This window comes from Lynx canadensis, chromosome B2, assembly GCF_007474595.2.
Source record: "Lynx canadensis isolate LIC74 chromosome B2, mLynCan4.pri.v2, whole genome shotgun sequence".
Classification (NCBI taxonomy): Eukaryota; Metazoa; Chordata; class Mammalia; order Carnivora; family Felidae; genus Lynx; species Lynx canadensis.
In genome coordinates, this window is record NC_044307.1 from 118,173,642 (window position 1) to 118,196,988 (window position 23,347).

Consider the following 23,347-nt stretch of genomic DNA (forward strand, 5'->3'; position numbering starts at 1 on the left):
GGTAAATTCATTTGGGAGAGGAAGAATAAGACAGCTTGTGAAACTAAAAAAGGTGGGGGGGGGGAGGTTTAGGGAAATAAAGTTCGTAAGGAACTAAAGGCACATTCCAGTGAAATGGAATAAGTGGAAGCCATGGAATAGGGATTAGTTTATGTGAAAATGACATCTATCAAATTGGTCCTCTGCCTGTCCGGTCTCATGGAAGCAGTTAGTCAACAGTCATCGTAAAGGGGAGCAGCTGATTGAAATTTCATCTTCTGTCTCACTGACTTAAGCATTGTAATAAATAGAACTTATAGAGAAAAAGATATTAGAATAAATATTTGCAGAATAAATGTATTTCCAGAGATGTTAGGTCATAAAAATATTTTTTGAATAATTCATACAAACCCCTTCTTAAGCTTTAAAAAAAATAATTTGATGAAGTAACCCCAGAAATGCTCATCACATTGCTAAGTATTAGCACACTTAGATCTCTTCAGTCTCTAAATCAATCTGTTCTGTCAAAACTGATAGGTTATGATGATACTGTGGTGATGATATCAAGGGGCAGGCACCTTGAAACGGTAGTGTTATCATTTTTCCTTGTAAAGTACTTGAAAAGAGTACAGCAAGTCTTGCCAGACCTAAGAAGTACTTATGCACCATCTTTAGGAACAGAACAAATGGAATTATAACATGGGACTCTGGGCTGGATGGATGAGGAACCAGGACCTGGACTTCTGAGACGGGCAGGAGAGCGAGTCCAGAAACTGGTGCCCCAGAGGTTCTGGCGGAGAAAGGCCAGGTCCATATTATAGACCCAGACAAACCCGAGCGGCAGCCAGGACAGACACCAACACCAGAGGTCAAAGCCAGAGAAAAGGAGAAACTTTGAGGAGACCAGAACAGGGCCATCACTACATGTCAAGAGAGGGGAGCAGTGGAAGGCTACACAGGTCACAAGTGATCAGGACCCGTGCCAGTGAGCTCAGCAAGCAGTAAGAAGAGCCCAGGAATGAAGCAGCCTTGGTTCTCAACACACATGGTCGAAGGAAACCAAAATGCCTGGAGCCAGGCAGGTCAGCAGGGGGAAAGAAGTGGGGAGTATGCGCCCACGGGCCACAAATGTACAGCTCCTGAGCATTAAGTCTTCCAAAGTTGGGCACACTGAGCGAAGGGTAAGATGTCATACCCTAATCTGACGGACTTGAGTGTATCTGAAACATAGGGCCTTTCAAAAACTAATGCCCCCTTGAAAGTGTAGCTTGGGGGGGCGCACCTGGGTGGCTCAGTCAGTTGAGCGTCCGACTTCAGCTCGGGTCATGATCTCACAGTCTGTGAGTTCGAGCCCCGCGTCAGGCTCTGTGCTGACAGCTCAGAGCCTGGGGCCTGTTTCAGATTCTGTGTCTCCCTCTCTCTCTGACCCTCCCCCATTCATGCTCTGTCTCTGTCTCAAGAATAAATAAACGTTAAAAAAAAAATTTAAAAAAAAAGTGTAGCTTGGGCTATGGAATTTCTTAGAACTCGAATCAAAAGAAACCGCTCTTAAATAGTATTTTATTACAGAATTTCACAAAGAATTTCAAGTGTCTAAGTATATAGAAAGAAGGTACTGAAATTCATTTGCATCCTTTGACACAAGATAATACCTACCTCTACCATAACCCTAAGTCAAAACAATTTTTTACAAAGTTTTAGGTTTCCCTAGAAATCAATTCTGATGCAATATTTGGCCTCTCATTAGGTAAGTGGGTGTTGAAACGCTATTTCCTTTTCCTTTTCTTTCATAGAAGGAAAATGGGGACTGTGCATGTCAAAAATCAACGTCTCTAGGAAGTTGAGGGTTTGGGACAGTCCTCTTGGACACTCAACTCCAAATACGTGGAAGGCAGCTATGAGAGCAGCCAAGGCTGTAACACAGTCATCCACCTTCGTGAGCTTCTCTTTTTCTAAATACAAAGAAAATTCACAGACATCAGTGTTGAAAGGGTTCTTGACTTCTAACACGGGTGTGGACACTTGCACCTGAAAAAAAATAGATAATGGAGTCACCACTCTGTGATGTGGAAAATCGCTAAGTCATAAAGGTGCCTCAATTTAACCGTGGTGTTACAATAAATGAGCTTGTTGCCGTGCAGCGTATTGGTAAATATGACAAAACCATACTTCAAAAGGGGCCACCACCCTGCGTTCGAATAAATGATCACATGAAGACATGAACTGTCAAGCCCAATCATTGACATACTACATACCTTCTCATTCACGATGACAAAAAGACTGGGATCGTCCCCAAAAACATCTGGTAGGAGCAAACATGTGGCTGTCATCTTCATATCTGCCAAAGTAAACATGCTTAAAGTCCAAGTAAAAATAAGCTTTTGCCAATTATAAGCAAAGCCAGTCTTAAAATGTGGATTTTTTTTTTAATCATTTGCTTCTACAGAGAACAAACCAGTCTTCTTGAACCAGTGTTTCACAAGCATTTAACCAACATCCTTTTCGAATAAACATCTACATCTCATGTCCCGCTCTCCAGATCATGGCCAGGAGAAGATCAGAGTCCTGTACTCTCTGTCCATCACCCAGGAAGATTTTAGCATGCTTTACCTTGTGATTGTATTATGAAATTAACAGGTAACTGGTTCCCTAAATAGGATTTTACCAAATCGAGTGTACTTTTTTTAAAAAATATTTTTTAATGTTTACTCATTTTTGAGAGAGAGAGACAGAGCATGAGTGGGGGAGGGGCAGAGAGGGAGGGAGACACAGAATCCAAAGCAGACTCCAGGCTCCGAGCTGTCAGCACAGAGTCCGATGCAGGGCTCGAACCCATGGACCGCGAGATCATGACCTGAGCTGAAGTCAGATGCTTAACCAACTGAGCTACCCAGGCGCCCCTCAAGTGTACTTTTAATTCTGTACCTAGGCTCCTCCTATTTGAGAAGTTCTTTTTTCTATCCTGTGTGTTGTTTCACTGAATTACTTATTTCCAAAACAGAGCTTCTCTATCCTGAATTAAACAGGTAACTGACTAGATTGCCCCACCCCCAGGTTTACTAACGTTTCAACATGTCTTCATCTGTGTGCTGTTTCAGTTTTTCTTGCAATGCAATATTGATTGGATTGTTTACCACTGAAAAAGAAGTCAGTATATTTTCCGAATAGGATTCCAAAATGTGCCTTGTTTTCTTATAAATATCTGTTCTTGTAAGAAGCTGGAATTCTCTGAACATCTAGAAAAAAGAAGAAAAAGACCACAAGAAAAGCTAATGTACTGACTATAAGGAAGTAAATAACTCCTTAGGATTTTATTGAACTTTGAGTGCTAGTTTAAAATCTATACAAGATATATGAGTAGCTTTAGTGGAGAAAGAAAGACGTAATGACAGGAGGAAAAAAGAAAGCAAGCCTGAAGTAAATAGGAAAAGATAAATAATGGATATGGCAAATTTCTATGCCCATAGAATTAAAACTTTGCATGCAGGCTCAACTAAATGAGGGCTCCAACTTCTGTATGCATATTTTGGCTATTTGATCAGCTAAGATTCTAGGGTCTTCTTTCTTTAGGCAGTACCCAACAAGAGGCAAAATAAGAAAATTGTTAGATTTTAGGAAGCAAGCCTTCAAAAAATACCTAACCATAGCATTCTAAAGGGAAAGGGAAGAGCTTTAGAAACAAGAGTAAGTGGTGAATAGTAAGTGTAGGAGATCTGACTACAAAGTGACAGCAAAACCAGTTTACCTATATGGAAACCCCTTTACTCAACATCACCTTTTCCTGCCACTGCCTAAGTACTCTCCCTCTGAGAATTCCACCACCGCTGCCACCTCCCTGCTTTTTTTTTTCTTTTTGACAGAGTGGCAATATAAGACCATTTATCATCATTCACACTAGTAGGAATTAATGTAATCATCACTCTCCCTAAAACTCTGTAAAGAATAGTTACATACTACCCACAAATGTTCATTTCTTGAACATTTTGGTAGATCATCAGTTGCCCAAAAATTTGGTCCAGAAGTAGTTATCAGAAAACTGGAATGCCCATTAGGCTCTGTTACCAGCCAACCCTCAGTGGACCACTAAGCTAGGATGGTGGGGGACATGGTAAGACCCGCGAATTTCATATCATGGCGTGGAGCATCTCGGCAGAGAAATGGGATATAAATCAAAAAAGAACCAAATTGAAATTCAGAACTGAAAATAACATTTACTGAAATGGAAACATCACTGGTTAGGGAAATGCATACTGGAAAATGCAAAGAAAAGGTTCATGAACTTGAAGACTGATCAATAGAAATAAGTAAATACATTGAGGGTAATAGGTGTCAGGTTTCTCACTGTTGAAGAGAGTTAGAATGTATGGAAAGAGGGTAGGTTAGAATAAGCCCTGTGGTTTGGATTGGAATTGAAAGTACAAATGTGAACTCATGGTGTTTAATACTTACGTATAGATACATAAGCAGATGCAGATGTGTGTATATGTGTGTGTGCACATGCACACATTTTTGCAAAGGTATATATCCTCGCTTTGTTCAGTGAGAAATTTTAGAGCCATAATACCTCTATAGCAATGAGCAGACCTAGGACTGAAATCTTAGTGTCTAACTAGCATCCCACTTTCTCTTGAAAGACAGTGTTTTCACAGGAGGAGATTGATGAATGCAGGTGGTGATGAAGGGTCCGTGTAAACTCCTTGGTCCAGTGTCCTACACTGGCCACTTCTCTTTGGCCATACCTGTGCCATAAGCTCCCTAAGCTCATAGCACTACACGATGGTAGTATCAGTAGCAACAAGTGGTGGGAATAGTTTGGAGCAGGAGCAGCCGTCCGGCTGTAGGGACTGTTCATTAACTGGGTATTTGTAAGTAAGGTTAAGTTTGCTTTTATTTTAGGAAGCACAGCAAGGGTTTTACAAATTTTGTAAATCCCAGCTGGCCACACAAGGCTTAGTTTGGGAGGTACTCCCTGAAGAAAGCTAAAATGTTCAACTCTTTTTTTTTTTTAATATTTATTTTTGAGCGAGAGAGACAGAGTGTGAGCAGGGGAGGGGCAGAGAGAGAGAGGGAGACATAGAATCTGAAGCAGTCTCCAGGCTCTGAGCTGTCAGTGCAGAGCCCTACACGGGGCTCGAACCCATGAACCATGAGATCATGACCTAAGCCGATGTCGGATGCTTAACTGACTGAGCCCCCCAGGCGCCCCCCGTTCAACTCTTTTGTTTGAAAAAATAGTCAACTTTATTCATTAAGTAGTACAGTCATTACAAAAACCATATCCCAATCCATATTTTGGATATAAAGGGTGAAATGCCTGAAGGGTTGGGAGAAAAAGAGACTTAAGACAAAGCATGAGAGACCGTCTCAGGTCTAAAATCCACTGTCCGCTCCCCACTCAGACTCACTCTCATCTATCGTTCTTTGAAAGGATGCTGAACCATAGCTTAGGTATTTTAATCACAAACCTGCGCAGGCTGCACTCCAGTGAAGGCCCGTAAGGCTGCAACTCCAGCGTCCACAGCAGCCTTACCAACTGCTACGGACTGAATGTTTATCCCCCACCCCACAAATTCTTATGTTAAACCTAATGCTCAGTGTATAGTATTAAGAGGTGAGGCCTTTGAGAAGGGCCTGGTTAGGAGGATGCAGCCTTCATGAATGGGATTCCCACCCTTACAAAAGAGACCCCAGAGAGCCAGATTGCCCCTTCAGCCACGTGAAGTTAGAGAAGCTAGAGAATGCCATCCATGAACCAGAAAGCAGGGTCTCATCAGACACCAAATCTACCAGAGCCTTCATCTTGGATCACCCCACCTGCAGGACAATGGGGAGTAAATTTCTGCTGTTCATAAGCCATCTAGTCTATGGTGTTTTGTTATAGCAACCCAAACAGACCGAGACACCAATCATCCACTAATTCACACAGCATTCAAAAAAATCAACTTTTCATTTGTATTGCATGGAGACTGTTCTGCTGGGCACTTGGAGAACTTATACGAAGATGTTTAAAATATGCTGCTTACGTTTAAGAAGTTTATAGGCTCTCAGTTGGAAATGGTTTTGATTTAAAACAATATGCAGGTTGTCAATCTGGCATACTCTTCTAATAGCCAAAGCCTCCTGGCTATTACTCTTAAATAATACTGGCTAAAATCTTGGGTGAATCTTTCATTATGTACTACAGATAAAATTACACTAAAATTGTAATAGGACCCTTTAATGGCCACCTTAGGTAAACTAAATGGAAGGTTATTGGAGTTACCTATTAAACTTTATGTATTTTAAAACCATTTTATGAAATTATTGGGAATCATAAAGGAAATAGATATTGGGCAAAGCTGCATATTAACAGTTCCTTAGTAAACTTTCTTGATTGTCTAACTGCATGCAAAGGGTGTTATATGTAAGTGATGAATCTCTAAATTTTATTCCTGAAACCATTAAAAAATAAAATGCATTAAGATTTTAAAAAAAAAAAAATAAATAAATAAATGCAAAGGGAAAATGTTTCACACTGTCAAAATAGCCCTAAGTAGTGGTCTCCCAGCCTCCACAATATGTGTAATGACAGAGAGATCTTTGAAGCTGAAGGCAGGCAGTGCATGTTCCAGAAATTCTTACCTAGTTGTAATGGTCCTAGTTGTAGCCCGTGGAGTCTTACACACCCTACCAAGATTCACACCCACCATCTTGCTACATAGTTCTGTTACACTCCAAAAGAAAAGAGAAAAATCAATTTGGACATTAAAATCAGAAGGTGTTATAAGCAAATAAAGATACCTGATAAGGGCACTTTAAGAAAGGAAACATTTTAAGAATGTCCTTCAGAGGTGTTCTGCTGTTAATCAACTTTCTTCTTATTTCCAAAGTCCGGCGCATTCTCTTATCGATTTCTCCCCAGTCCTTTTCTGTCTTCATATATTCTTGCTGGAACCAGTTAATATGTTCATCTGCTTCAGAATCTAAACAAACAGTTTCTTCCTGCAAAATATTTTCAAAATATCAATATGCTCCATTTTTCAAGTGGCAGTTTAACACTTCAGAATTATAGGCTGTTATTGCACACTCTTAATGCACTCCTAAGGTGAGTGTTACCACTTGTGGTTACATGTGGCCTTGAATGTGGTTAACAAGTGGACAGTCTTTAACAAATCAGACAGTTCATTACTTATGGGACTATAATCTGTTCTCTTGACAGATCTAAGAGTTAACTTCATAGCCTTTTCGTGGAAACCTAGATTATCCAGAAGGTTCACACTTAACAGGAATTTTTTTTTATTTCTACTCATATAAATTTCAGAAGACAAAATATTAAAAGAAAAATAGATTTTAAATTAAGGTTTTGTTGTTGCTGTTGTTTGTATTTTTTTGTTTTTAAATGCCTTTTTATAGCTGCACCACCATGCCATAAAATCCAAATTCAAAATAATAACAGTGGGTATTTTGTGATGCTAAATCATCAAACTATCAATTACATTTACTATAAATTTGAGTATATTGGGTGGGGTGGGGTGGCTAAGAAGTACCCCACATATCCTTATTAAAAGTCTAAGACAAGGGCGCCTGGGTGGCGAAGTCGGTTAAGCGTCCGACTTCGGCCAGGTCACAATCTCGCGGTCCGGGAGTTCGAGCCCCGCGTTGGGCTCTGGGCTGATGGCTCGGAGCCTGGAGCCTGTTTCCGATTCTGTGTCTCCCTCTCTCTCTGCCCCTCCCCCGTTCATGCTCTGTCTCTCTCTGTCCCAAAAGTAAATAAATAAATAAAAGTCTAAGACAGAGGCGCCTGGGTGGCTCAGTGGGTTGAGTGTCTGACTTCGGCTCAGGTCACGATCTCGCGGTCCGTGAGTTCGAGCCCCATGTCGGGCCCTGTGCTGACAGCTCAGAGCCTGGAGCCTGTATCAGATTCTGTGTCTCCCTCTCTCTCTGCCCCTCCCCCGTTCATGCTCTGTCTCTCTCTGTCTTAAAAATAAATAAATGTTAAAAAAAAAAATTAAAAAAAAAAAGTCTAAGACAGTATGAGGAGCCAAAAAGTGTTTCTAGAAAAATTTGTTGAAGTGACAGTTGGCTGAACTGCATTTGAATTAACAAGTTGATAAACTGTCTAGCTGACCAGAATGTGAGCAGATGTCACCTGTAAAAAAGAAAACAACAAAAAAATCACCTAAAATGTATCCACATAAAGGCTCTTCCAAGAACATTAGGAAATCTTTAGGTAGACCCACTTTCTATGAACAGAGGATGATTTGCAAGATAAACCATGTGAATAAACCTCTAGATAAGTATAATTTACCAAAAAGAAATTCCTATAGTGTTACATAAATTTAACTGGAAAACATAAGTCTTTCCACAAAGAATTTGCCAAGACCTGAAGGTTTTATAGACAAATTCTGCTAAACTTTCAAAACAGAGTGTTCCAAATTTATGCAATTTTTTTCAGGAATTTGGGGGGAAACAAAAGGAATTCTATGAAGGATTCCAACCCATTCTATGAATCTCCAAACCTGAAAAAAATCACTATAAGAGGAAAACTGTAAGTCAGTTTCATCTATGAACAAAATTATGAATATTGGGAACAGGAAACAACTAACTGCAGTTTATTTCCAGAAGTACAATGGTCTGACATTACTAAGGGGACTATGTAAACTAAAAGGAGGTATGATTGACTTATCCGTTACATTTCACATACTTTTCATAGTGAAATCTGAATTTTAGGACCACTGTGATAGAAAGATTTGGACCAAAAAGAAATAGGTTTTGAGACATGTGGCCTATTGACAGTGCTATAATTAACTTGGATTATATAAATATGTGTAAATATCATATACTGCATTAACCCATTAAGGTTTTTTAAATGACCACTTTTCAAACAATGCAGAAAAATGTCTGTATAAAATTCAACACCCCTTTAAAATTAAAGAAAAAAAACCTTTCATCAAAATAAGAGATATTTTTTAAAAAAAATTTTTTTTCAACGTTTATTTATTTTTGGTACAGAGAGAGACAGAGCATGAACGGGAGAGGGTCAGAGAGAGAGGGAGACACAGAATCTGATACAGGCTCCAGGCTCTGAGCCATCAGCCCAGAGCCCGACGCGGGGCTCGAACTCACGGACCGCCAGATCGTGACCTGAGCTGAAGTCGGACGCTCAACCCACTGAGCCACCCAGGCGCCCCAAGGGCTCACATTTTTAATGGTGAAATGTTAAAAGAATTTTCCTAAAAATCAGAAAGTGGATAAAGATGCTCTACTCTACTCTTTATCAGCCTTTTACTAGAGATCCTAGCCAGAATAGTACAATAAGAAAGAGAAACAAAAGGCATAGAAATTGGAAAGATAGAAACAAAATTGTCGTCATTCATAGATGATGCGATTTGACCATTTTAGAGAAAACTCAGAATGATGTACATATAATTATTAGCATTGATAATATTCGAGCCCCTCGTTGAGCTCTGCTCTGACACTGGGGAATCTTCTTGGGATTCTCTCTCCCTCTCTCTCTGCCCTCCCCAACTTGTGTTCATTCTCTTTTCTCTCGATCTCTCTCTCTCTCTCTCTCAAAATAAATAAGCGTTTAAAAAAAAGAATAGCCAAATAAATTGTATTTTGCTATCATAGTAGATTTTTAGGCCAATATAAAAAGAATGAACTATACAAGTAAACTGCGCTTGGATGAATCCCAGAGACAATAATATATTGAGTGAGAGAGAAGTTGTGGATGATATACTGTTTCCGTATCATTGTGTAAACTGCAAAAAGAAGCAAAACTAAATAACATAAGATACCTTGCATATGTGGCATCATATGCAAAACACAGATTTCAAAAACAGGCGAATGATAACATTCAAAGTACAGGGCAGTGGGGTTAGAAAAGTGGGTGGTGGGAGAGGAGAGAAAGGCAGATACAAAGGTGTATAGACAGTGTTCCAATTTTAAAGCGGAACCTTGGCCTCGTGGTGTTTATTTTCTCTCATAAATTATACATAATGCTGTGCATATTCTTCTGTAAGTCTCAAATGCCTATGATGACAAGTTTTTAAATAGAAAGAATCCTCATTTTTAAAAAGCACAGGAAAAAATTTTAACTCTATAAACAGCTTTCTTTTTATTCAAATGTAGAAGTTCTATAATTGCTAATATCGACATTAAAGAAATTTTTTTTTACATTTATTTTTGAGAGACAGAGAGAGACAGAGCACAAGTCAGACGGGCAGAGAGAGAAGGAGACACAGAATCCGAAGCAGGCTCTGGGCTCTGAGCTGTTAGCACAGAGTCCGACGTGGGGCTCAAAGTCACGAACCACGAGATCATGACCTGAGCCAAAGTTGGATGCTCAACCAACTGAGCCACCCAGGCACCCCTGCTAATATCAACGTTTACAGACAAGTATACACATAATGTCCTGCGTTCCCCTAACACCCACACCCGATCCATGAAATGTTACAGAAAGTGGAGTTTCTAGAAAGCTCCTACCTGATTGGGCTAACATAATGTTGGGAGGGCATATCCTAGACTGGAGTACCTTATTCAAAGGAAGAGCGGGCTGTATCGGAATTTAAAATTTCACCTTTTAATGATGATGTATTGTTTGAGCCAGAAGGAACCTAGAAATCATCTGCCCCGTGCTTCTCACTTCACTGATGAGCAAACTGGGGCTAGCTTCACAGCAAACTGGGGCTATCAAAGGGGAAGTGACTTTCTCAAGCACGTGGATGGCCAGGTGCCAGGGGTCCTGTCTTAGTGTAGCCCCTACATCTCTGAAAAGACGGATGGCCTTGTACTGACAGGCTGGTTTCCTTGGCAGTCCACATTGGCAAGAGGGAACCAGTGAATGAGAAAAGTCTGGATCGTCCAGAACAGCAGCTGAGGAATTGGCTGCTAGGTGTCTGTCTCGGCAGGCAGAGATAGTGGGGGGTGAGGGGACGTGCTCAGGAAGTAACGGAAAGTCACGAAGCAGGGAACGGATCGCACCTGGACAAGCAATACATTGAAGGGAAGCGTAGCGGTCATGTGTTGGACTTGTGACTTCAGCAGAATCAGAGTAAATTAACCAGAACATGAGTTGGCTCCAAACAAATTGGATAATGAACTTGTGCCACGCCTCCTTTGCCACACCAGTCCCGGCAACTCCACTCCAATACCAGCCACAGTCACCTACAGCCCTACAGCTCCTAGGGAGTTGGGAAGAATAGCAAAGAGCTCATTTACCTAAGCTGACACCTGGAACGGAAATAAGGACAGGATTTCTTTTCTTCTCTCTTAGTGTTTTATTTATTTTTGAGAGAGAGAGTGCAAGCAAGGGAGAGGCAGAGATAGAGGGAGGCAGAGGATCCGAAGTGGGCTCTGTGCTGACAGCAATCAGCCGACATGGGGCTCGAACTCAGGAACCATGCAATTTTGACCTGAGCCAAAGTCGGAAGCTCAACCGACTGAGCCACCCAAGGTGCCCCAAGGACAGTATTTCTAAGTTAGCTATGGATGGAAACTTGAGACTGCTTTTGAAGTAGTAAGACACAGTGGTTCAAGATGTAATTTTAACTCTTTCCGCCCAGAGATGCATAAAAACTCACTTCGACTTTTACTAAACATAATTTTGTTCTGCATCCTGCAATCTGAGTAGGTTTACAAAGAAAGTATCTTGTTATATAAACTTAATAATTCTTGTAAGTACATCATTAAAAAATCTACTTTAGGGGCGCCTGGGTGGTTCAGCCGGTTAAGCGTCCAACTTTGGCTCAGGTCATGATCTCCCCTGTCCCGGGTTTGAGCCCCGCGTCCAGCTCTGTGCTGACAGTTCAGAGCCTGAAGCCTGCTTCAGATTGTGTCTCCCCCACCTCTCTCTCTACCCCTCCCCTGTTTGCACTCTGTCTCTCAAAAATAAATAAACATTAAAAGAGATTTTTTAAAAAATCGACTTAAAGGCACTATGTAAAGGTGCTATACCTAAGATTTGGGGCTGTAGCTCTGAACATCATTAGCAAATAGGTGGTCATGTTACCCAGTAGCTATGGTGTTCCCTATAGAGTGTCATCTCACCTTCCAATTCCTGTAAGGGTGTGTTTGCCTGAGTGTTCCGGTCTGGTGGCCCCAAGAGGCTACTGAGCACTTGAAATGTGGCTAGTCCACACTGAAATGTATGCTTTGAAACACTGACTTTCAAAGACTTCGTCTACAAAAACAAGTAAACATCTCATTAACAAGTTTTCACAATGATTACATGTTGAAATGATAAATCTGTGGATGCATTGCGTTACATAAAATATACTAGTATAACAATTCCATCCGCTTCTTTTTACTTTTTTTTTTTTTTTTTTGACGTGGCTACTAGAAAATTTTAAATTACATATGTGGTCCCTATGGTATTTCTGCTGGACAGTGCTATGGCTAGATGTTAGGGTTTTCTTCATATCAAATTCCACTCATCCCTGTTTTCAGTTCCATTGTGAACAAATTGGCTTTGGAAATGATGCTTCTGTAAGTAACTTGAACAGTCTCTTTGCTTGGCATTCAGTCGAGTGGCTCAGTCAACCAGCAGAGAAATGGCAGCAACTTTGCCCTGTACTTCCAATTGCACAGCTGACTTGTAAAACCTCACATTATTAGTGCATTTGCCACCTGCTGATGGCGGTAATTGCATCATATACAGAATGCAATTAACTGTCAACATTTTTCTTCGACTTTGGCTGTTTTGCTCAGTTTTGCACCATGAGAGAAACATCTGTGCAAAAGCCTATAAAAATGATTAGTATTTGTTCAATAAATCATTATGCGTCAGGTGCAGTAAGAAGCAAACAGTAAATGCCATAAAAGAAACCCAAAGAAACCTAACTAGATATTCTTAGCATTTGGCTGTCAGTACTTTCTGCATAACTTTCGATTCCATTTCACTTCTAAGCCAAGGAAAGCTAACACACAAAACGACTTCATGACTTTGAAAGCGATGAAGTACATGTATACCCAATAAGGGGGAAAAGAAAAGGTTTTAAGATAGAAATGAGTTATAAGTATAGTGTTAGTAATTGAACACCCGGAAGTTTGTTGATTGATTGATTTACTCGGCAAATGTTTGGAGGACTTTAGGACATAAGGACACCCTACAAGATTTATTAAAACCCCGCGTCACTGTCCTGCACATCACGCAGTTTTTCTTAAAAGAGAACAAGTTGGGGCGCCTGAGTGGCTCAGTTGATTAAGCGTCCAACTCTTGGTTTCGGCTCCAGTCATGATCTCAGGGTTTGTGAGATTGAGCCCCGCATCGGGCTCTATGCTCACAGCACGGAGCCTGCTTGGGATTCTCTCTCTTCCTCTCTCTCTGCCCCTCCCCCGCCCTTTCTCCCCCCCCACACACACACATACACACACACACACACACACACACACACACAATAAACATTAAATGAACATTAAAAAAATAAAAAGCAAACTATAGAAGAAGATGGCGGCATAGGAGGATGCTGGGCTCACCTCATCCTGCTGATCCCTTAGATTCCACCCACATCTGCCTAAATAACCCAGAAAACCGCCGGAAGACTAGCAGAACGGACTCCCCGGAGCCAAGCGCAGAGAAGAGGCCCACGGAAGAGGGTAGGAAGGGCAGAGAGGCGGTGAGCGCTACACGGACTGACAGGAGGGAGACAGGGGGGTGGAGGGGCAGCCCACTGGGCAGGGCAGAGCCCCCGAGTCGGGCTTGCAAAAGCGGAGGGGCTGGACTCTGTGAGTTCTGACAGCCAGCGGGACTTAACATCTGGAATGTTAAAAGTCAAAAGCTCTGCTCAGAGAGCAGAAGGGCTAGAGGACAACGGGAGGGAGAGTTGTTGAGCCCCAGAGGACAGAGCTCAGCTCAGCGGAGGAACAAAGGCGCTGGCAAGTACCATTTCCCTCTCCCATCCCCCAGCCAAAATTCCAAAGGGAATCAGTTCCCGTCACCGAACTTGCTTGCACTGCACAAACTCCCAACACTGTGCTTCTGTGGATCCATCCCTCTGACAGGTCTGCCTCCCTCCCAGTGCTGCAGGGCCCCTCCTGCAGGGGACCACCATCGGCAAAGCTAGCTAAGCCTGTCCCTTCCGCCTCTGCGCACCTTGCGGATCCACCCCAGCTAATATGCCAGATCGCATCGAAGCAGCACCACAAGCCTGGCAGTCTGCAAGTAGCCCAGACAGGGGCCACACCACTCCACAGTGAGTCCTGCCCCTGGGAGAGGGGAAGATAAAGTACACGCCAGTCCGACTGTGGCCCCAACGGTGGGCTGGGAGCAGACATGGGGTCTGACTGCGGCCCCGCCCACCAACACAAGTTACTCCAGACAGCACAGGGGAAGTGCCCTGCAGTTTGGAGCTACCACAGGCACTACTAAAAATGATGAAACAGAAGAATTCTCCTCAAAAGAAACTCCAGGAAGTAGCGACAGCTAACGAATTGATCAAAACCGATTTAAGCAACATAATGGAACAAGAATTTAGAATAATAGTCATAAAATTAATCGCTGGGCTTGAAAAAAAGTATACAGGACAGCAGAGAATCTATCGCTACAGAGATCAACGGACTAAGAAATAGTCGTGAGGAGCTAAAAAAATGCTATAAATGAGGTGTAAAATAAAATGGAGGCGACCACAGCTCGGATTGAAGAGGCAGAGGAGAGAATAGGGGAATTAGAAGCGAAATTATGGAAAAAGAAGAAGCTGAGAAAAAGAGAGATTAAAAAAATCCAGGAGTATGAGGGGAGAATTAGAGAGCTAAGAGATGCAATGAAATGGAATAATATCCATATAATAGGAATTCCAGAAGAGGAAGAGAGAGAGGAAAGAGAGAGAGGGAAAGAGAGAGATTGAACAAATTATAGCTAAGAACTTCCCTGATCTGGGGAAAGAAAAGGCATTTAAATCCAAGAAGCACAGAGAACTCCCTTCAGACGTAACTTGAATCAGTCTTCTGCAAGACATATCATAGTGAAACTGGCAAAATACAAGGATAAAGAGAAAATTCTGAAAGCAGCTAGGGATAAACACAAACATATAAAGGGAGACCAATAAGACTAGTGACAGATCTATCTACTGAAACTTGGCAGGCCAGAAAGGAATGGCAGGAAATCTTCAATGTGATGAACAGGAAAAAAAAAAAAAATGCAGCCTTTATCCTTTATCCAGCAAGTCTGTCATTCAGAATAGAAGGAGAGATAAAGATTTTCCCAAACAAACAAAAATTGAAGGAATTCATCACCACTAAACCTGCCCTACAAGAGATCCTAAGGGGGACTCTGTGAGTGAAATGTTGCAAAGACCACAAAGTACCAGAGACATCACTACAAGCATTAAAGCTACAGACATCACACCATGACTCTAAACCCCTATCTTTCAATAATAACACTGAATGTAAATGGACTAAACGCTCCAACCAAAAGACATAGGGTATCCGAATGGATAAAAAAATAAGACCCATCTATTTGCTGTCTATAAGAGACTCATTTTAGACCTGAGGACACCTTCAGATTGAAAGTGAGGGGGTGAAGAACTATCTATCATGCTACTGGAAGTCAAAAGAAAGCTGGAGTAGCCATACTTATATCAGACAAACTAGACTTTAAATTAAAGGCTGTAACAAGAGATGAAGAAGGGCATTATATAGTAATTACAGGTTCCATCCATCAGGAAGAGCTAACAATTATAAATGTCTATGTGCCAAATACGGGAGCCCCCAATATATAAAACAATTAATCACAAACATTAGCAACCTTATTGATAAGAATGTGGTAATTGCAGGGGACTTCAATACTCTACTTACAACAATGGATAGATCATCTAGACACAAGATCAATAAAGAAACAAGGGCCCTGAATAATACATTGGATCAGATGGACTTGACAGATATTTAGAACTCTGCATCCCAAAGCAACAGAATATACTTTCTTCTCAAGTGCACATGGAACATTCTCCAAAATAGATCACATACTGGGTCACAAAACAGCCCTTCATAAGTATACAAGAATTGAAATCATACCATGCATACTTTCAGACCACAATGCTATGAAGCTTGAAATCAACCATAGGAAAAAGTCTGGAAAACCTCCAAAAGCATAAAGAACACCCTACTAAAGAATGAATGGGTCAACCAGGCAATTAGAGAAGAAATTAAAAAATATATGGAAACAAATGAAAATGGAAATACAACAATCCAATCGCTTTGGGAGGCAGTGAAGGCAGTCCTGAGAGGAAAATACATTGCAATCCAGGCCTATCTCAAGAAACAAGAAAAATCCCAAACACAAAATCTAACAGCACACCTAACGGAAATAGAAGCAGAACAGCAAAGACACCCTAAATCCAGCAGAAGAAAAGAAATAATAAAGATCAGAGCAGAAATAAACAATATAGAATCTAAAAAAAAACTGTAGAGCAGATCAAGGAAACCAAGAGTTGGTTTTTTGAAAAAATAAACAAAATTGATAAACCTCTAGCCATGCTTCTCAAAAAGAAAAGGGAGATGACCCAAATAGATAAAATCATGAATGAAAATGGAATTATTGCAACCAATCCCTCAGAAATACAAGCAATTATCAGGGAATACTATGAAAAATTATATGCCAACAAACTGGACAACCTGGAAGAAATGGACAAGTTCCTAAGCACCCACACACTTCCAAAACTCAAACAGGAGGAAATAGAAAGCTTGAACAGACCCATAACTGGCGAAGAAATTAAATCAGTTATCAAAAATCTCCCAACAAATAAGAGTCCAGGACCAGATGGCTTCCCAGGGGAATTCTACCAGGCATTTAAAGCAAATATAATACCTATCCTTCTCAAGCTGTTCCAAAAAATAGAAAGGGAGGAAAACTTCCAGACTCATTCTATGAAGCCAGCATTACTTTGATTCCTAAACCAGACAGAGACCCAGTAAAAAAAAAAAAAAGAGAGAACTACAGGCCAATATCCCTGAGGAATATGGATGCAAAAATTCTCAATAAGATACTAGCAAATAGAATTCAACAGCACATAAAAAAAATTATACACCATGATCAAGTGGGATTCATTCCTGGGATGCAGGGCTGGTTCAACATTCACAAATCAATCAATGTGATACATCACATTAATAAAAGAAAAGATAAGAACCATATGATCCTGTCAATCGATGCAGAAAAAGCATTTGACAAAATTCAGCATCCTTTCTTAATAAAAACCCTCGAGAAAGTCGGGATAGAAGGAACATACTTAAACATCATAAAGGCCATTTATGAAAAGCCCACAGCTAATATCATCCTCAATGGGGAAAAACTGAGAGCTTTCTCCCTGAGATCAGGAACACGACAGGGATGCCCACTCTCACCGCTGTTGTTTAACATAGTGTTGGAAGTTCTGGCATCAGCAATCAGACAACAAAAGGAAATCAAAGGCATTAAAATTGGCAATGATGAAGTCAAGCTTTCACTTTTTGCAGATGACATGATATTATACATGGAAAATCCGATAGACTCCACCAAAAGTCTGCTAGAACTGATACATGAATTTGGCAAAGTCGCAGGATAGAAAATCAATGTACAGAAATCAGTTGCATTCTTAAACACTAATAATGAAGCAACAGAAAGACAAATAAAGAAACTGATCCCATTCACAATTGCACCAAGAAGCATAAAATACCTAGGAATAAACCTAACCAAAGATGTAAAAGATCTGTATGCTGAAAACTATAGAAAGCTTATGAAGGAAATTGAAAAAGATATAAAGAAATGGAAAAACATTCTGTGCTCATGGGTTGGAAGAATAAATATTGTTAAAATGTCAATACTACCCAAAGCTATCTACATATTCAATGCAATCCCAATCAAAATTGCACCAGCATTCTTCTTGAAGCTAGAACAAGCAATCTTAAAATATGTACAGAACCACAAAAAGCCCCGAATAGCCAAAGTAATATTGAAGAAGACCAAAGCAGGAAGCATCACAATCCCAGACTTTAGCCTCTACTACAAAGCTGTCATCATCAAGACAGCATGGTATTGGCACAAAAACAGACACATAGACCAATGGAATAGAATAGAAACCCCAGAACTAGACCCACAAACGTATGGTCAACTAATCTTTGACAAAGGAGGAAAGAATATCCAATGGAAAAAAGACAGTCTCTTTAACAATTTGTGCTGGGAGAACTGGACAGCAACATGCAGAAGGATGAAACTAGACCACTTTCTTACACCATTCACAAAAATAAACTCAAAATGGATAAAGGACCTGAATGTGATACAGGAAACAATCAAAACCGTAGAGGAGAAAGCAGGAAAAAACCTCTCTGACCTCAGCTGCAGCAATTTCTTACTTGACACATCCCCAAAGGCAAGGGAATTGAAAGCAAAAATGAACTATTGGGACCCCATGAAGATAAAAATCTTCAGCACTGCAAAGGAAACAATCAACAAAACTAAAAGGCAACCAACGGAATGGGAAAAGATATTTGCGAACGACATATTGAACAAAGGGCTAGTATCCAAAATCTATAAAGAGCTCACCAAACTCCACACCCAAAACACAAATAATCCAGTGAAGAAATGGGCAGAAAACATGAATAGACAGTCCTCTAAAGAAGGCATCCAGATGGCTAACAGACACATGAAAAGATGCCCAACGTCACTCCTCATCAGGGAAATGCAACTCAAAACCACACTCAGATAATCACCTCACGCCAGTCAGAGTGGCTAAAATGAACAAATCAGGAGACTGTAGATGCTGGCGAGGATGTGGAGAAACGGGAACGTTCTTGCACTGTTGGTGGGAATGCAAACTGGTGCAGCCACTCTGGAAAACAGTGTGGAGGTTCCTCAAAAAATTAAAAATAGATCTACCCCATGACCCAGCAGTAGCACTGCTAGGAATTTACCCAAGGGATACAGGAGTGCTGATGCATAGGGGCACTTGTACCCCAATGTTTATAGCAGCACTCTCAACAATAGCCAAATTATGGGAAGAGCCTAAATGTCCATCAACTGATGAATGGATAAAGAAATTGTGGTTTATATACACAATGGAATACTACTTGGCAATGAGAAAGAATGAAATATGGCCTTTGTAGCCACGTGGGTGGAACTGGAAAGAGTGTGATGCTAAGTGAAATAAGTCATGCAGAGAAAGACACATACCATATGTGTTCACTCTTATGTGCATCCTGAAAACCTTAACAGAAGACCATGGGGGAGGGGAAGGAAAAAAAAAAAGAGGTTAGAGAGGGAGGGAGCCAAAACATAAGAGACTCTTAAAAACTGAGAACAAACTGCGGGTGATGGGGGGTGGGAGGGAGGGGGGGTGGGTGATGGGTATTGAGGAGGGCACCTGTTGGGATGAGCACTGGGTGTTGTATGGAAACCAATTTGACAATGAATTTCATATTTAAAATAAATAAATAAATAAATAAATAAATAAATAAATAAATAAAAAGCACAGGTTAATCTCTTGAAAGAAACTGCCAAGACATGTTTGATAGGATATTCCACATCAGATGGGGCGATATTACTTTGTTTCCTCCATGTTTCAGACTCTGAGAAATGCCCTTAACAAGGTCACAATGGAGATGATCTGCTCTGTATTGAGGAACTAGAAAGAATCTCCAAATGGTTTCACTGAATATGTGAAAACTAGGTACTTTTTACATAAAGCAAAGTTTCCCTATGTTGTAAGCACTTTTATTATGACATATGGTAATACTTCCCATAGATCTCTGAAATCCGGATATAGAACAAAGATACAGACTATGAAATCCCTGGGAAGGATGACAGGATCAGCTGGATCCTCAAAAATGCCTGTCACTTCATGAAGCCAACACAGAGAGAATCACTGAGATGTGGATCCAAAGCCTAACATTCTGTGCTGGGAGCCCCCGAGATCACTCAGGATAGGCACAGTTATGCTGCTGTGCCTAACAGCGGCCGAACCTTAAAGCAACAGAAGTTTATTTGTTACTCCTGTGATATGTCCATACTGGGGCCCAACTCGTCATCCTCCTCAGCCAAGGACCTGGCTCCACCACCTAGAATGTTGTTAGCCATCACACATAAAGAAAAAGGGAGGAGAGGGGCACTGCACACTGGATCGTCCACGAACATGTCACTTCTACTCATATTCCTTGGTTAAAGTCAGTCTCGTGGCCACACCTGATTTCCTGATTTCAAGGGAGTGGAGAAGTAACAATCGTTCTGAATGTCTGGAGGAGACAAGATGGTTAAAATGGTGAGCAGTCATAATGCCCACCCTCCTCTACCTCTGAGTTTTTTATAATGTGAGAGCATAGCTGTCCTTATAATACGGGCCAGTTTTAGAAAGGATTTTCTGTTGGCTACAGTCAAAACCACTTAACTGAGATATCAGAACATCCAATACTCAAACCAGAAAACAATAAACTACAAGAATTCTATATTCAGCAGAACACCTTTCAAATATGAAGGAGAGATTTAAGACATTCCCAAAAAAATAAAAACTGAGAGAATTGGTCACTAGCAGAAAAATGGAAGAACATTAGGCTATGACTTAAATCCACATGAAAAAATAGAACATTGGTAAAGGTCATAAACATAACAGAGAGTATAAATGCATTTTCTGTTTGTAACCCTTTCTCCTATCTTAATTTAAAGACAATTGCATGAAGCTGTAATTATAAACCCATGTGGTTGGGTATACAATGTATAAAATGTTATTTATGTGACAATAACAGCACAAAAGGGGAGAAGGATGGAACCATATAGGGACAAAGATTTATATGCTATTATAATTAAATTGATATTAATCCGAACTAGATTATTGAAATTTAAGATGTTAGCTCTATTTCTCCGGGAAACCACTAAGGAAATAACTAAAAATGTATATACACTAAAGTAAACAAGAAGGGAAATTAAATTATTATACTAGAGAATGTTTACTTAACACAAAAGAAGGCAGTAATTAAAGAATAAAATAATGGAGGCACCTGGGTAGCTCCGTCGGTTAAGCATCTGACTTTGGCTTAGGTCATGATCTCACAGTTAGTGAGTTCAAGCCCCGCGTTGGGCTCTGTGCTGACAGCTTGGAGCCTGGATCCTGCTTCAGATTCTGTGTCTCCCTCTCTTTCTGCCTCTTCCCTGCTCACATTCTGCCCTCTCTCTCAAAAATAAATAAACATCAAAAAAAACTTTTTTTAATTTTTTAAAATATTTATATTTTGAGAGAGAGAGAGAGAGAGAGAGAGAGAGAGAGAGAGAGACAGAGTGTGAGCGGGGGAGGGGCAGAGAGAGAGGGAGACACAGAATCTGAAGCAGGCTCCAGGCTCCAGGCTCCAAGCTGTCAGCGCAGAGCCCAACATGGGGCTCAAACCCACACAACGTGAGATCATGACCTGAGCTGAAGTCAGCCGCTTAACTGACTGAGCCACACAGGTGCCCCTAAAATTTTTTTGAAAAGAATAAAATAACAACAGATGATGAATAAAACACAAATATCAAAACAGGAGACACAAATTCTATCTTATCAGCAGCTATATTTAATGATTGGCAGACAAGATTGTAAAAATGATCCAACTACATCTCGTCTACTAGAGACTTAATTGATATTTAATGACACAAATTGCTTAAAGATAAAAATATGGGCAAAGGTGTGACATGCAAAGAGAAACCGAAAGAGAGAGTGAATGGCTACTAATATCAGACTAAATAAACTTTGAGACAAAAATTGTTCCTAGAGTCAAAGGAGGATATTTTATAATGGGAAGAAAGCCAACGCACTGGGAAGATACAACAGTTATAAACTGATATACCCCTAATAACCGAGTCCCAAAACTGATGTGGTAAAAACTGACAGAATTGAGGGGAGAAAGAGACAAGTTAGTAATCATAAAAGTTGGAGACTGCAATACCCCAGTTTCAATAATGAACAGAACCACAATAAGCAGATGATAAATGAGGGACTAGAAGTCTAGAACTGCTGCTATTCCTGGAGAAGATAACATGGATCGTAAGGACTCGGAACGGGATATAACAAGTGCATCATAAAATGAGGACCCCTAGAAGATGATATTGAAGGGAGTTTTGAAGAAAGTGATTTATAGAATTAAGTTATTTATTGAAAACTATTAAAAAGAAACTAAAAGCAGGTTAAATTACCTAACAAAGATAAAATAATTTATGCACTTAAAGATCACATTAAAAATTCCCGAACTGAGAAAACTTCATTGCAATTTTAAAAAAATTAGAAAGAGAGAAGCAAAGCTCCTGTAGAAACTTCAGAGTCCTTTCTATCCTGCTTCAAGAACACAAAATAAAATTTCACCAACTATCCAATTTAGAGTTAATCTACCTCACAAAGATAGAGGAGAAGATTTTCAAAGTAAACGAAAAGATCAGCCATAAAGGTAAAGAACCGGACCCCGGAAAGGGGGAAGCCATTTTTTTTTTTTTTTTAAGAAATTTTGAAAGAAGCATTAGCTATTATTAAAGTTGCTTATATCCCATGAGAAAAAGTGTATAATAGTTTGAGGGCTCTGTTGGCTGAAAGAAACCTCAATTACTTACTAAAAGGAAATGCATGCATTGGTCAAAAAAGCGGTAAAGAAGAATTTAAGCATTTTGAAAGTTTATTGACATCCCAGTGTCTCACACGGGGCATTTGGCAGAGGCCCAAGAGGACCGCCAAGAAATCCTCTGGCGTAGAGATTTCAAGAAAGGACGGGCATCAGGCTGTGACCGTGTAAGGATCCACACTCAGTGCCTCAGGCAGATCAGATGCCGCCGCTACCTCCGTCCCAGGAAGACAGGAGCAGCGTTCCTCCAGCTGGGAATCCCCATCATGTCACAGAAGGCTTTCCCCGTGAGCAAGACAGAGCTTATCCCGGAGCTGCCTGTGCTGACAGATGCCCAGAACCTTCTTTTGGCCCAGCCTTCCCACTTGAATGTGGCACCACTAGCCCAGGCTCTAGTTCTCCTGTGGGAGGGCAGATGTGACAGAGGAGTCCCAGGGACTGGTTCCCGAGAGAAGGATCTCCTGTCCTTCCCCTTATTCTGAAAAATGAGGATGAATTTGATCAGAAACCTCTCTACTGAGGGACTTCCCTGACCCAACACATCTTCCACAGGGAACAAAAAATGTCTGGACACTAAGCATTAAACGATACTAAGTAATAAACACTAAGTCATCAAATGTAATGTGGCAATGGCATTACAAACAGACTGATAGACTAATGGAATAAAGAGATAGTGCCCAGAACATACCCATGTCTATTTGGAAACTTAATATACAATAAAAGTGTCACCATAAACCGATAAGAAAAGGATGGATTGTTTTGTAATTGGTATTGAGAAAGCGGCTCATTATGTGGCGATCCCTACTCAATAGTGTATAGAAGATGGACTCCAGATGAGTTAAAGGTC

The 23,347-nt window shown here is 40.6% G+C and overlaps 1 protein-coding gene across 3 annotated transcripts in view; it reads right to left on the bottom strand.

Moving 5' to 3' along the window:
* Positions 1-1,521: 1,521 nt before the first annotated feature.
* SAMD3 (sterile alpha motif domain containing 3) overlaps positions 1,522-23,347 on the bottom strand; it is a 56,981-nt gene continuing 35,155 nt past the window's right edge. For all 3 annotated transcript variants that reach the window (XM_032593244.1, XM_030316318.1, XM_032593243.1), the window contains 4 exons: positions 6,760-6,960; positions 3,044-3,215; positions 2,235-2,317; positions 1,522-2,007 (listed from right to left, as the gene is read on the bottom strand). In XM_032593244.1, the coding sequence (XP_032449135.1) occupies positions 1,723-2,007; positions 2,235-2,317; positions 3,044-3,215; positions 6,760-6,960 (741 nt within the window). In that variant the 3' untranslated portion in view covers positions 1,522-1,722. The remainder of the gene's footprint in view (positions 2,008-2,234; positions 2,318-3,043; positions 3,216-6,759; positions 6,961-23,347) is intronic.